We start from the raw sequence: 14,529 nt of genomic DNA, 5'->3' as shown, positions 1-14,529 counted from the left end.
GGATACTGATGCGAGCAACCACGACCTCGTAGCAGTCCTGTCGCAGGTTCAGGACGGCTCAGAGCGCGTAATAGCGTACTATAGCCGCCGCCTGGACAAGGCGGAGCGCAACTATTGCGTAACGCGCCGGGAACTACTCGCGGTGGTCGAAAGCCTTAAACATTTCCGAGCGTACGTGTATGGGGTGTCCTTTCTGCTGCGCACTGACCACGCCTCGCTACAGTGGCTCATGCGTTTCCGCGAGCCCGAGGGCCAACTCGCGCGCTGGTTATCTAGACTCCAGGAGTTTCGTTTTGAGGTTGTGCACCGCCCGGGCCGTGGCCACAGTAACGCGGATGCTTTGTCGCGCCGGCCGTGTGTGGCCGCCGACTGCAAACATTGTGCTCGTGCTGAGGAGAAATCTGCTGAGACCGCACGCTGCGCTGCAATCTCCGGGGATGTTACTGGCGCTGTCGGGGTGGCTCAGGTGTCTGTAGAGCAGCTCCGCGATGCGCAACGGGCGGATCGCGAATTATCGTGGGCAGTACACGCGCTCAGTGCGAACGTCACACCGTCGTGGGGGGAGGTGGTGCCGCTGGGCCCGATTGCTAAGGCGTTGCGCTCCAACTGGGCTAGTTTTAGTTTGTCCGACGGCGTGCTGTGCCATACCTGGGAGGATCCGGCGAACGGGCGGCGCGTTTTTCAGGTGGTGGTACCGCGGGCGCTTAGGGGATCGGTCCTACGGGGAGTTCATGGGTCACCTGGGGCTGGGCACTTTGGTGTCACCAAGACTCTGAAGCGCCTGAGGCAACGCTTCTATTGGCCTGGGTGTAGAACCGACGTGGAACTCTTCGTGCACTGCTGTGACGTGTGCGCTGCCAAGAAGGGCCCCTCGAGGGCGCCCCGCGCCCCACTTCACCCTTACCAGTGCGGCAGCCCGATGGAGCGGGTGGCCGTGGACGTGCTGGGCCCCTTTCCGGTGACGAATTCTAGAAATCGCTTTGTTCTGGTGGCGATGGACTATTTCACGAAGTGGCCAGAGGCCTACGCGGTGCCGGACCAAGGGGCGGTCACTACTGCGGATATCCTGGTGCGGGAGTTCTTTTGCAGATTCGGGGTTCCGGAAGAACTGCACAGCGACCAGGGGAGAAATTTCAAGTCGGAGGTCATGGCGAAGGTCTGCCGCATCCTGGGAATCCATAAGACCAGGGCGACGCCCCTTCATCCGCAGAGTGACGGACTGGTGGAACGTTTTAACCGCACGCTGGCGGCGCAGTTGGCCATGGTGTCTGACAAGAACCAGTGTGACTGGGACAGGCACCTGCCGGTAGTGCTGCTAGCCTGTCGCTCCGCTGTGCAGGAGACGACGGGATTCACGCCGGCTCTGCTTATGTTCGGGCGCGAACTGAGGACGCCGGTCTCCCTGGCTTTTGGGGCCCCTCCTGACGGGGGCGGGTACGCTTCGGACACGCCCACTTTTGTCTCGGACCTTATGTCTTCGCTGGAATTAGCACACCGTCTAGCGCGCTCCAACCAGTCTGCTGCCGGACAGAAGCAGAAGCGTGCGTACGACACGTGCTGCTTTGGGGACCTGTTGGCGGTGGGGGCGAGGGTTTGGCTATATAACCCTCAGCGGAAGAAGGGATGTCCAGGCTGGGGGAGGTGGTGTATAAGATCCGGTGGGGCAGACGCACTATGATTGTGCACCGTGATAGGCTGGCCCCCTATAGGCCGAGACTGTCGGACACTGTGGACGGTGGTGCGGAGCCTGCCGGCCTTGCACTCGTGCCTGACCTGAACTCTGGCTCTTCGGAGCCGCTGGCAGGCCCCTCCAGTCTGCCGCGGGCACGGAGGCCGCCCGCCCGCCTTAATGACTTTGTTTGCGACTGATTGTAAAAAAAACAAAAAAACAAATTGTTCTGTTGTACACGGGGTTTGTGTTGGGTTGGTGGGGTCGCCGGGACGGCTGACCCTTGGGAGGGGGGCTATGTGGCGGCTCTGGGTTGTGTGTGTGGCTGCCTGCAGGCATGTTTCTGTTCTCCTGTGTGCGAGGATGACAGGGGTGGGGCATCTCCCTTGGGAGGGGTTATGCAGAGAGGGTGGGCACCACTCTGGATCTGCCATCTGGGAGACACACAGCTGGGTTGGTGGCCTTTGGGCTGTTTTAGCTCTGTGGGGATGGTTTTAGCTCTCCTAGTCTTGTTAAAGGCTGTAAGTGAGTGGCAAGCCGGTTCAATAAAGGAGCTGTTGAGCATTCAGCATGAGTCTCACGGGTCTTCCTTCCTCTTCCACGCCACAATATCATATCATGATATTTTGTTTTGCAATACTGTGTTGATTTTCGATAATACAGTATTGATTTTTAAGTATTTAATTATTAGTTCTCACTATAAACAAACTGCTCCAGAAAAGTGGGTGGGGCAAATTGCAGCTGAATCTGGGGGTCAAACTTGGTGGTGTAATGAACTGCATAACAAAAAAAAATAATAATAAGTGTTACTGATTTTAAATTTATCACATGTTAACGCTTTAACATTGACAGCCCTATTTTAAACATTTTTTTTGTTACTTATGCTGGAAATTTGTTGCATCCCTAATTTTGTAGTAACTTTATTAAATCAGTTTAATAAAACAAAACAAAAGTGAGATCACACAGAAACATCAGTACTTATATTCACATTTATACATGTAAGAAAAACATTTGATGACAGAGCAAAAAGAATCCAGACTGCCCGGGTCGCTGCACACTGAAGTCGACATGAACACAACAGCTTCAGGGAGGCAAAACAAATGCACTTAAAACATCAGAAAAAAAAAACAAGTATAACATAGTGGTTGTTTTAATGGATTCACTTTGGAAGTGTGCTCCCCAAATACATAATTTCTCTTCATTTGTTTACTGCTTGGTAAAACTGAATCACTCACTAAACTAATCCCAATGAGGACACTCTTAAAAAAAGAAAAAAAAAGGGATAAACATACAGCTACAATCCTAACCTTTTAAATTAGTAATTAAATAATGAATTAAAGCAATAAAATAGGATTAGGATTTAATAAAGAAGGAGCATGTGAAACTTTTGATGCCAAAAATATCTGTTAAGCCCTTTTGGTTTGCTCTTTTTAACACCTATTTAATGTATCCGAAACTTAAACCCTGTGTATGACTTCATTTATCACATTCTTTGTTTATATTAAACATGATTCAGTTTGATGCAAGTTTTGCAAAAGGACATTAAATTTTTGCTGATTGAGATTTAAGGCTCATTTATGCTACATTTGATTAATACATACAAAAATGAATGTTTATTTCAAATGTTTTAACTGTAACTGCCCACATACTACATATTTTTTCAAAATATATAAAAGTGTATATCACAAGCTCTTGCGACTTTTCGCTTAAGATGATGTGAACATCAACATCCTTGTCAAAATCAAAAGCAAATGAAGGTATGTGGGCAGTGATGTTATCATTTTAAACTGACATTTATTTCCGTATGTAAAAGAGTATTAAAGAATATACTGTATTTTCCGAATTATAAGACGCCCTTAAAGTTCTTTAGTTTTCCCCAAAATAGTCTGTGTGTCTTATAATCCGGTGCTCCTTTTGTATGAATTTTACCAGTCAGGTTGTAAGAAGCAGTAAAGTCAATCCTCTGAAGTGCAGCATTATAAAGGGGTTTAAGAAAAGTTTCTCCAGCACCAAGGATGGAGCAGTATTAGCATTAGCCGCTAGCTCTTTTGCCGTTCTAATGTGAATATTATCCCTCTGTATGCTGCTTACTCCCAGCTAGCACTGCTGGAGCAGCATTAGCATTACTTGGTTAGTGTAGCAATAGCTCTTTTGCTGTTCAGAGGTGAGAATATCGGAATGTAGCCTGCGCGTTTAACGTGTTAAAGAGCATCTGGGTTATAAATCAGGGTTAAAATTTGGACCACAGAACAATCCAGGTCCAGGATTAGCTTTTAGACTGAGCTAAGGTTACGACTAATGTAGGATTATAAAAACTAAGTTGAACTGTAACTGTTAAATGTGTTGAATAATACAAACAATAAATAAACTGGACGCAAGTTGACTGCAACATATAAGAGAAAACAAAAAATTTGTCATTTCAATTCATATAAAATGATTAATAATACAGCAAAAACAAAATAATCTGAAGGAGAAATATTTGCATCAAATCCAAATTCAGGAGCATTTTCACAAAAATTTGAGTGAGTAGGGTTTCGGATTACTGAAGCTTATTCAGGAAGGCCTTGGTGAACTATGCTGATACATGCTGATTAACGACACTCATTAAATTAAACTGAAACCAACAAACCAAAAAAAAATCTTAAAACACCTTTAATAATATCTTAGACAGTGGCATTGAATTCCAATGAACTTTCTGAGAAGAGAAGAAGCTAATACTGTAAAATGGTTGCTGGGGTCGAGTCTAGACTGAAGAAAGGATGAGTTATTCATCTTCAAAGTCAGGCATTTTAGTAACGGAAATGCTTTGATATTTTGCATGGAAAAATGAAAATATTTGAAGATTGATCTATGCTTGCATCTGGTTATAGTATAATTATATCATAAAATTTGAAAAGCTATGTTCAAAACAATGTAAAATAAAAATCCAGTCAGCGTTACGCAAATCTAGAAAATGTTTTTTAAAAGATTTGCTCCGCACCATTGGTTTTTAGTGTCTAAAACAAAAGTGACTCTTAATATTTTAAAATACAGGAAGATTCCCCACAAAAATGAATAAATTAAGCCACTATTTAAAGAGCGTAATCCTATAATCATGGGGATCCTCCTTTAGAAAAGTTCTGAGATATCTACTAGAGCTTAGGCCTGATCTATATTCGAAAAACTAATCGATGTAATAATAATGATTAATGTCTCACAGTGAAGGTGCTAGTTAGAGCCTACAGCCGCCAGATTAAAGCATTGGGAAGCCAGTTCAGCACTTGGTGTTTCCGAACTCAACACTTTCACCTGAGTTGGAGTGTGAAGAGGGCACTTTCGAGAGAGACAGATACAGAATAGAACAGTAACATGACATAAAACTGCGCAACTATATTCTCCAAAGTAACATGTATAATATGTGCATTTCAATTCCTATACACTTATATACGCAGGAGAATAAAAAGAAATGTTTCAATTCCTAAGATGTCTCACGTGGAGCATACACGATTATAGCAGCTATGTGAAGTATGCTTTCATAGTTTGTGTCTGACAAACTACTGTTTTCCAACACCAAAGACAAATATCAAAATTTAGGCAAACTACGGTAATGCATTTTAGCCTAAATGACATAATTCATTATTTTTATTCAAGTCCTAAATCAGTTAATTTAGGTGATATGTCAAATGTCATATTATAAAAACTGAGTTAAGACATGTTACAACTGAGTTACATCATTTTAGGCTAAAATGACTCGCCATAGGGAACACACTTTGAGGGGAAAAATAATACACATTTCTACCGAGTGTGTTTCCAAAACCTGGCTCGAATGCTAGATGACTAAGAAAGTAACATGATGCTAAGAAACGCAGAAGCCACAGCTGGACCAAAATAAAGAAAGAAAGAAAGAAACAGTACTTGTGCATTTTCTAGCAATCTGGCCAGCTCATAGACTGCCTACGCCAGAGAGTACAATACAAGGCATGTAAAACTTACCTAAAATAATAGTGATAACTCAGTGGTTCTATTACACCAACTAGACAGAACATTAGTGGAGTGATTAAAAACAAAGTCACATTAAAACCCACAGTATGAAACAGTACGCCAAAAAAAAGAATCACTACACAAAAGACACGAGATGAAACACAGTAACAGAAGATCCCAAAACTACAATTCATTCCTGATTTATAACCTATTTACAGTATTATTTTTCAGGGTGGAGTCAGGAGGGGAATTTTTTTGCTCGTTTTTTGTTGTTGTTTTTTTTTTTTTTAACAAATACTATTTAAAAATAATTCAGCCCATCTTACAGTACAGTGAACTGAGTTCTGTTTTCAATGGCAAACAGAACGCAGATCAAATGAGCTGATGATCTGAGGAGTCATGCAGTTTACAGTGACACAAAACAAACACAAAATTTAAAATAAAAATAATGAACAAACCGAAAGAAAAAAAGAAAAAAAAGAAAAAGAAAAACAACAACAGGCAATTCAATACTCCCTCTGTTCCATGCACTTACATTTAAACCTGCTTTATTAGTTAGACTGACTTCTGTCACTCAGAAGACAGAGCGCAACACTGTGTCCAAGCTCAAGACTTCAGCCATTAACAACAACCAGAGCGGCACAGCTTTGTCACAACTAGCTGTTTCATTGAGACACTGACAGTTTACGTCCAGCGACGGCACCTGGCGAGACACGAGAGCTCTGAGGAAAGTTCTGAGAATCCCCTTCAGGCTGTTCCTTCTTGTGGCATCCCTTTTCATTCAACAGTGGTTCAATATTCTGATTAGATCACCGTGGTGAAGGTATCTTACTCTCCTCCACTCCGATCAGCAGCAAAATCTGGATATCCTCAGACACAGAGATATATTTTTCCTCAAACAAACATCAAACTTGGAAGGTTTTCAGAGTTTGAGAGACTGACAGGATAAAATGTTAGGGGATACTGTTTTAGATTCATTGTACAAAAGGCAGTATCCGTCACTCTGTCTCCATCACTCAAGACCGGCACTGTCTTCCTCGTGCTCCTCATACTCTCCTTGTGCTTTTAGGCCTCAGAACCCAGAGTAGTCCTGGTGGGACTAGGTGGCAGGCGGGCAGCAGCGCTGTGCTCTGTGCGGAAACTGTACTCGTACTAAGACAAGAAGACAGAGAGAAGGAAAACACTCAGGAAACTTTTTTTTTTTTTTTTTTATATATATTTTTTTAGCAAAGCCTGACCTCTAGTGGACACTTCTACAAGTTACCAGAAGCATATGCTGGTCCTCAGTGATTAGAAAAATCAGCAATCGTCACAATCATACACAAAAAACATTGGATTCATGTTTGAGTTTTTTTTTTGTTCACATATTGTGAAATCTGTCACATTTATTAAGCAGTATTTTAAGAACATAATCTGAGAAAAAATAAACAAAAAAAATGGAGTACGCTCTAAAATGTGGTAACCGCTCAAATACAGTAATAAATGGATTATTTTATGCATTTAAAACACTAATTTAAAAAATATAATTGTGTAATTTATTTATGTTTACCATTCAAACCTGAGCAAACTTACCTCTTTTTCAATCTCAGCAAGGGATTTGATTCTGATGCCCATCAAGTCCACCTGCTGCAACTGCAATAAATAAATAAATACAAATAAAAAATAATAATAATAAAAAAAAGGAATGAAATAAAATAAACATAAACATATATCCAGATAAATTTATTTTCCCCCATCAGCTTGAAGGAGTTCCTGAAGGTGCTGAACAATAGTTGCAGCTTTTCCAGCTCATCCCAAATCACCATCTCAGTTTTTTTTTATTTTTATAAGGAACTAAAGAAAAACATTGAGATGTGTCTAAACTTTTGCCTGGTACTTTAAACTACATTTAAATGAACTAAATGGACTAGACAACATTAGAGAAATACTTACATCACTGGATGCGCAAGCAAACTTCTCAGAAATCATGAAAGGCACTCCATCCATAGCTGTGAAAAACATCACAAAAAAACAAGTATGATCAAGCTAAGCAATGCTCCTCATCAGACAAAAAAAACCATTATATCAGAAGATTCTGAACAGAAGGAGAATCTTCTGAATCATCAGCAAGCGCCATCTGGAACAATTAAAGAAGATTTCCCACTGAAAATGATAAGTGGATGAGAGACTGTGCTCAGTGAAGTGGGTTTATTATTAGATCTCAAATTACATAAGCTAGAAATCCAAGGGTGAAGTGAGGCACGGGCAAATGTGAGGCCATGCATAGCTGAGGTCTTTATTTTAATTCTATAATAGTATTTAGTAGCTTATAATATTTGTTTTATGTTTTTTTGTTGAGTGACACACACAGACACAAGTCAGCAGTGAGAGAGCAGCAGCGTGCATAGAATAAAGATGGGTAAAATAAAAGATGTCCTCTCTAAGTTGCGACTAGAAAAACCGGCTCATGGAGTGGAGTGTGGGCATGTTTTGCTTATATTGCTAATGAAGGCAGGAACACAACCAATAACAAAAACCTAGTTTACAAATGGTGTTACAAATCTTTCCAGAGCAAAGGAGCAAAAACGAGCAACTTGGCTAAGAATTTGGCGGACAAGAACCTTGACTTCTACAGAGAGCTGAGAACTGGAGAGGTTAGTGGAGTTAGTTAAGATACACTCTGTATCTTTACTAGGATAAACTAGCTACTGTTAATACAACTGTTTAAGCGTCAGGGAAAAGCTAGACTACAGTCATGCTGTGTGAACTTGAGACATTCACATTTGCGTGCTTTGATCGCAAACTGGATATCAGGCGCCTGCTTGATCACTACATTAAACATTGGCTTATTTAAAACTGTAAAATGTTAATCAATAATTAATAAAACGGAGCAATGAGTGTTCAAATTAACATCACACTACAAATGTTCTTCTCACTATTTATCTTCCTTATTCAGAACTTAGCTTCTGCCACGCCTTCAAGTTCATACAGACAGGCTACCATTACATCTGTGCTATGCAGACACAGAAAATATGATAAATCCTCCAAAGAAGCAGAAAGACTAAACAGAGCTGTAGCTCAATACATCTGCATGGATCAAGTGCCTATTTATACACAGTTGAGGAAAAAAAAAACAGGTTTAGAAATCTGATACAGCAGTTAGACAGAAAGTATGTCATGCCTGGCAGAAATTACTTCATGGTAAGCTAATTTTATTGTTGCTTTTTGCTTCTTCTTCTAAGTATTGTTTTGGTATCAAGAATCAAGATACTAGAGTTTGTATCAGTATCAAAGTCAATGTATCGAAGTATCATGACAACCCTAGTTGGAGTGATGTGGATTACAGCAGCTGTGATTGGTTCACTGAGCCTTGTGTTCCCGTGTACACATTCACACCTCAGTGGTTAAAGTGCAGAGCGATGCAGACACACAAATGCACAAGTAAAATGCCCAGGCTACACCAGAGATTGACTCAATGTGAAAATATATTATAGATGTCCTGTAGCAAAAACACTTTACTTCATCTCCCCAATGAAAACTAATCCTGTCCAAATAGTGCTTAAGGCTTAATTCGATTTTTTTATGCTATAAATGTGTGAACGAGTTTTTTACCTGAGATGGCATACAGGTTGGAGTTTTGGTGTTCGTAGTCAGGTCTGGTTGTACTCTTTCTAAAGCTGGCTGGCAGAGTCATGGATATGTGTCTGTGAAAAAAAAAAAAGCAACATAATTCAACACCTTCATTAGCACTAGGTTTAATTAGCTCAACCAATTAGACCAATCAAAAAACTCCAATTCCAGATAGACACAAGCACATGTGAGCTATCCTCCTCCTTCTCCAGCCTGATGAAATCTTTTTCCTGACCCAAACATTTACAGCACTGTCTCTACCTCCCCTGACTTTCAGTGACGGGGTGAGTTTTCCAATCTTCCAAAAGGTTAGCGTCAATCTCCCGGCAGGCGACTGACAGCCTTAATGAAGACCAGCTCCTGTCTTAAAGGTTGTGCCCATCTGCAGGCCCGTAACACAGGCATCTCGGAGCAACGTGATATTTCACTCGCACTGATGAGACTGACAGTGTTTGGATGCTCTTTCAAAGGATATCCGGGGTGATCAAACCAGGGATTGAGATCCAGACACAACAAATAAATGAGGTGTGTCTGCTTGCTTGGCTTTGTACTGTAAGAATCTGTCCACAGTGCAATTTGGAAACACTTGAGCTTTAACAAATAAGGTTTTGGATCCCACACATGTCTGTTTAATAGGATAATGAGGCCATGTACAGCTTTAATACACAAAATATATACAGAGGCCATCACATATGCAACTACATACTAAAGCTAAATGGGATTAGTGAACGTTCAACAGTTTAGGCTGGTGTAGCATAGTGGGTAACATGCACACACATTCTGACAGTTTTCTGACAGAAGCGTTTATTGTTTCTCTGTCTTAGTGCTGGACGATATGGCCAAAATTTATATCATGATATATTTTTATATATCAATACAATATAATTACAATATCGATATGTATAAATGGCACTGTCTGTGGTGCAGCTATATCATCTCACACTGACACTGCCAAGCTATGGAAGCCTATAGTTTTCTGCTGTTTCTGCTCTATTTAGTAATTAACTTTCAATTATTAAGAATATTTAGTTATTTGGACTGGAATACAACACCCGTTATTCTCATTTGATTAAAAATATAAACTATTTCTTTTTCATTAGAAATACAGTACCAGTCAAAAGTTTGGACACACCTCTCAATGTTTTTCCTTTTTTTAAATTAATTTTCTACATTGTAGATTCATATTAAAGACATTAATTCAATAAAGGGATTGATATGGAATTACATAGTAAAACCTCCACAACCTCCTGACCTAAACCCAACTGAGATGGTGATTTGAGGTGATCTGGGATGAGCTGGTGCCTCACAGTGTGAAGGCAAAGCAGCAATTATTGTTCAGCACCTCCAGTAACTCCTTCAAGACGCTAAGAAATCTATTCAAGGTGACTCTCCCAAATGAAGACACTGAGATTAAAATAGCAAGCGTATGCAGATCTGTCCTCAAAGATAAATGTGCTACTTAGAAGAAACGTATTCTGGTGTGTTTAACACTTTTTGTTTACAAAATAATTCATCACGTGTTCCTGTATAACTTTAATATAGTCAGTATTACATTTACAATGTAAAAATAAACAAATAAAGAAAACACACTGAATTAGAATAGCTGTGTCCAAAATTTTGACTTGTTACTGTATGTCCAGCAGTACTGCCTTATCCAGGCAGCTGTACTCCCCCTTGGTTGTAAACCTACTGAGATCATTCTATGCATTATAAAAACAACATATGTAAATTGAATGGTTAGAGAAGCATGTCAACTTTTATTTTTTATTTTTATATCCATTTAAAACTGGGGTTTTTGGGTTACGCATACACTACAGATGTGTAGCTCTAACCCCTATACCAGAACCTATAGTGTCAGGGGTGTTGGCTGACATAAACCAGACAGATACTAACAGAGAAGACAGGATGCAGACACATGCAGAGACAACAGCTGAGCACTTATTCTTTCACTTTGACACAAACCAGATGAACAAAGAACTAAATAAGAAAACTTGAACTTCTAGTTACATCAAAACTACTTCAAAAACCAAAAGCAGTGGTCGGTTTTAACAGCCCTTTGTTTCACACTTATATTATTAGATTAAAGTGCTTCAAAACAAAAAGCTACACCCAGCTACACCCAGATGCTGGGAATCCATCTAAAGGCAGAACTTCCTCTTAAGCGTCTGGACATTTCCTTATAGGCTCAACTGCCTACAGGGGGATCCCAGCAGGCCCACATTTGTTAATACAATTATCTGTGGAATGCAATGCATCTGGCTGCCTGAGAGACACAGTCCACACCCTAGAGTTTAAACCTTCCACCCCCTTTCTCAATCGTTCCTCCTCTGTTTTCTCACCAGCTGAGATTTGCTTGTATGGCTCTCACTTTTTTCCACACTGCAATTTTGTGTAATATTTTTCATTACCTATTTCCAGTGAAACAGGACAAAAAGAATCTTAAAAAAAAGTTAAATTGCAATATATTTCTTTATCTCTTTCAGTACAATATAATTCATATAGGAATTTGAACAATACAAAAGCTTCAGAAAAACAGCTGAACATGCTCACAATGGATGGATGTCTGTACAAAACAAAATTCTCAAAAATAAATCTGCCAAGTAATGCAACGTGCCCTGTAATGAACAGCAGTCACTAACAGATGCTGTAAATAATGTACTTTAAGAATTTAAAATATTATCTGTGTTATTAAAGAATTTCCTAATGCAAAATATTTTACTACTTAATTATGCAAGACCTGAATTCCCACACAAAACCTCACAAAAGTTCAGAAACCAAACTCTGTAGCAGTCTCTGAGGGCATTGTTCCTATGAGAAATCCTAAGTGCATTCCGGTGCTCTCAGACTAAAATACAGAAATAAATGATGTGGAATTGTTTACTTATTAAAAGGACTACTATAATCGTTTGTTCATTAACTTTGCAGTGGTCTCTAGTATGAATGAATGTACTGTGAATTGGCATTCATGAAAAAATGCCCCAGTGCTCCTGTTTCAGGCACTTTTAGTCCGGTAGAGGAGTGGGCAGGGAAGAATGTCAGGATTTCGGCTCCTACTCATGAATATTTATGACTACATATGCAAATATTTTGCTTCTGATTGGCTAACAGCACTGTGACTCTCTTCTATGGCTCTGCAGTGGGCTGTCTACTGTATTTACAAAATAGCAAGGACTAAATGCTTTCTAGTAAAATTATAACTTTGAGGTAAAAAAAAAATGTTTAAAAACACAATCATTTATGTTTTTTTGGTCCCATAATGACATAGAATTGACATACTCTACTTGAACTGCCGACTGGTTAATAGTATTAACTGACTGTTTTGGTTTGCAAACAAAATTATTATTATTATTATTATTATTATTATTATTATTATTATTATCATCAGACAGAAGTCCAAATACAAAAAAAATTAAACCAATTTCAAATTCGCTTCTATAACAATATTTTTTTTATGTTTCAGTTTTTATGTTCTGGATGAAATAAAAATCCTCTGCTGTGCTGTGCGTTCAGTATTTTCTGCTAGCAGCAGACACAGCCTCTTTGACAAATTAAACACTCAATAAATCAACATGAATTTTTAATTAAATCATGTGGGAAGCCAACGAGTAAGCATGCACACACATCATAAAGCACGTTTTAGACTGAAAGTAAAAGCACGGTCTGCATTATATTGTCTTGTTAATAAATACGGTCAGTTATATTGGTCGAGTGCAGAATACGACTGCACATATTTTTCCTAACCCTCCTGTAATTTTACAGGTCAAATTGGCCCGTTTTAAAGTTTGAAGAACTTGGAAAAATAGTTAAAAGTATTTTTTCATTATGAAACTTCTTCTGCTTGTCTTAATTAGTGTAATCAACATACAATATGAAAATGGTTGTCTTACGTATTTGTAACCATACCCTGCAAAAACTAAAACTAAAACTAAATTGCAATGTTATGTTTCAATATTCTGTAAACTATAAGGTTTTATATGTTGGTTTTTCAAAGTAATAAAGTAGTAAAACATAAAAAAAAAAAAATCTAATATGTTGGTTTTTTTTTTAATGAAAAACGAGTGAATTATCCTTATTGAACCATTACCTGTTAAAAGTAAGGAACACCACTGCACAAAATATTGAGAGAATAATTAGTAATTGAGGAAGTGATTAAATATTTACATTGTTTGTTATGATTTTTTGGTTTCAGACATCTTTTGGAGAATAACTGCACATACTTGGGCATGACGGGTGCTGGAGTGGAGTTGGTTGTCACTGTCTGATTGCTGGTAGTAGTGCTTGTGGAACACGAATTGGTCTGTATTGGAGAGGAGTCCTGGGTTCGAGGCACCTTCCCCATTCGGTACCAAATCCCCATGTTATTCAGCTCCCTGCATAAAAAAATCTTAATTAAGCCAGGAATTCATCACTAGCAAGCAAAACAATAATAATGAGGAGATAAATTAAGACAATTCACATGAGAACCTATTTTGAGCACATATATAAATCCTGTCTGCCAAAAAAATATACTTTTAGACTACATTTTAGAATTCACAACTTGCAAACAGCAAGTAAAACATACTTTCACCAAACATATTAGCTTTTTAACTAAAACAATTAAAATTGACCGATATTGACCAGCATCAGCACAATCTGCATTAGTCAGGTCTCATTATCTAAATGGAAACTGACCCTATGAAGGTATACTGTGGTGGGGCCTGTTTAGAACGTCCTAGGATGCGGATGTCGCAGATGGCAGCTTCTGTGGAGTCCCTCGGGATGAATTTAATACACAGTCTCCTCTTTCTGAATGCTGGCTCCTCTGCAGATGATCAGAGAGAGAGAGAAAAAGAAGACAGCAGGTGAATTAGGTGCAAGCATGGACTGGGGGTGGAATGTGTGATCAATAAAATGTACGTAGGTAGCACACATCTTTTTCACAATTCAGCAGCAGGGCCAGCAATGGCTGAAACATACATGAATCAAACCTGTACAAATCATGTTTTGACGATAATAAATGATATTTTGTATTTTTATATAATGTGTTTGAAAAATGTCTCAAGCCTAAAATTGTACTGGACTGTGCTTCTGAAAGGATAATAATTGGCAGCTCAATAAATTAATGGAAACTATATATTTATTTATATATATATTTTATTTATTTATTTATACTTGAAACCAACAAAAACATTAAAATCACCATATGAACACACTGAACATATGTGTAAACCATGTGGCCTACTACATTTTTAAAGTTTTAATAATGGGTATTTAAATGTAAATATAGAATCACTGTTAGATATGTTCATATT

At 39.2% G+C, this 14,529-nt stretch overlaps 1 protein-coding gene across 3 annotated transcripts in view; it reads right to left on the bottom strand.

Annotated features, from left to right (window-relative positions):
* Positions 1-2,644: 2,644 nt before the first annotated feature.
* The window catches only part of mvb12ba (multivesicular body subunit 12Ba), a 29,439-nt gene continuing 17,554 nt past the window's right edge, over positions 2,645-14,529 (bottom strand). For all 3 annotated transcript variants that reach the window (XM_007253968.4, XM_007253966.4, XM_049474863.1), the window contains exons 5-10: positions 13,910-14,039; positions 13,456-13,608; positions 9,221-9,312; positions 7,562-7,617; positions 7,202-7,261; positions 2,645-6,781 (exon numbers count right to left, since the gene is read on the bottom strand). In XM_007253968.4, the coding sequence (XP_007254030.1) occupies positions 6,695-6,781; positions 7,202-7,261; positions 7,562-7,617; positions 9,221-9,312; positions 13,456-13,608; positions 13,910-14,039 (578 nt within the window). In that variant the 3' untranslated portion in view covers positions 2,645-6,694. The remainder of the gene's footprint in view (positions 6,782-7,201; positions 7,262-7,561; positions 7,618-9,220; positions 9,313-13,455; positions 13,609-13,909; positions 14,040-14,529) is intronic.

The sequence above is a fragment of the Astyanax mexicanus genome, chromosome 1 (assembly GCF_023375975.1).
Source record: "Astyanax mexicanus isolate ESR-SI-001 chromosome 1, AstMex3_surface, whole genome shotgun sequence".
Lineage (NCBI taxonomy): Eukaryota > Metazoa > Chordata > Actinopteri > Characiformes > Acestrorhamphidae > Astyanax > Astyanax mexicanus.
This window is presented reverse-complemented; position numbering and strand designations above follow the sequence as displayed.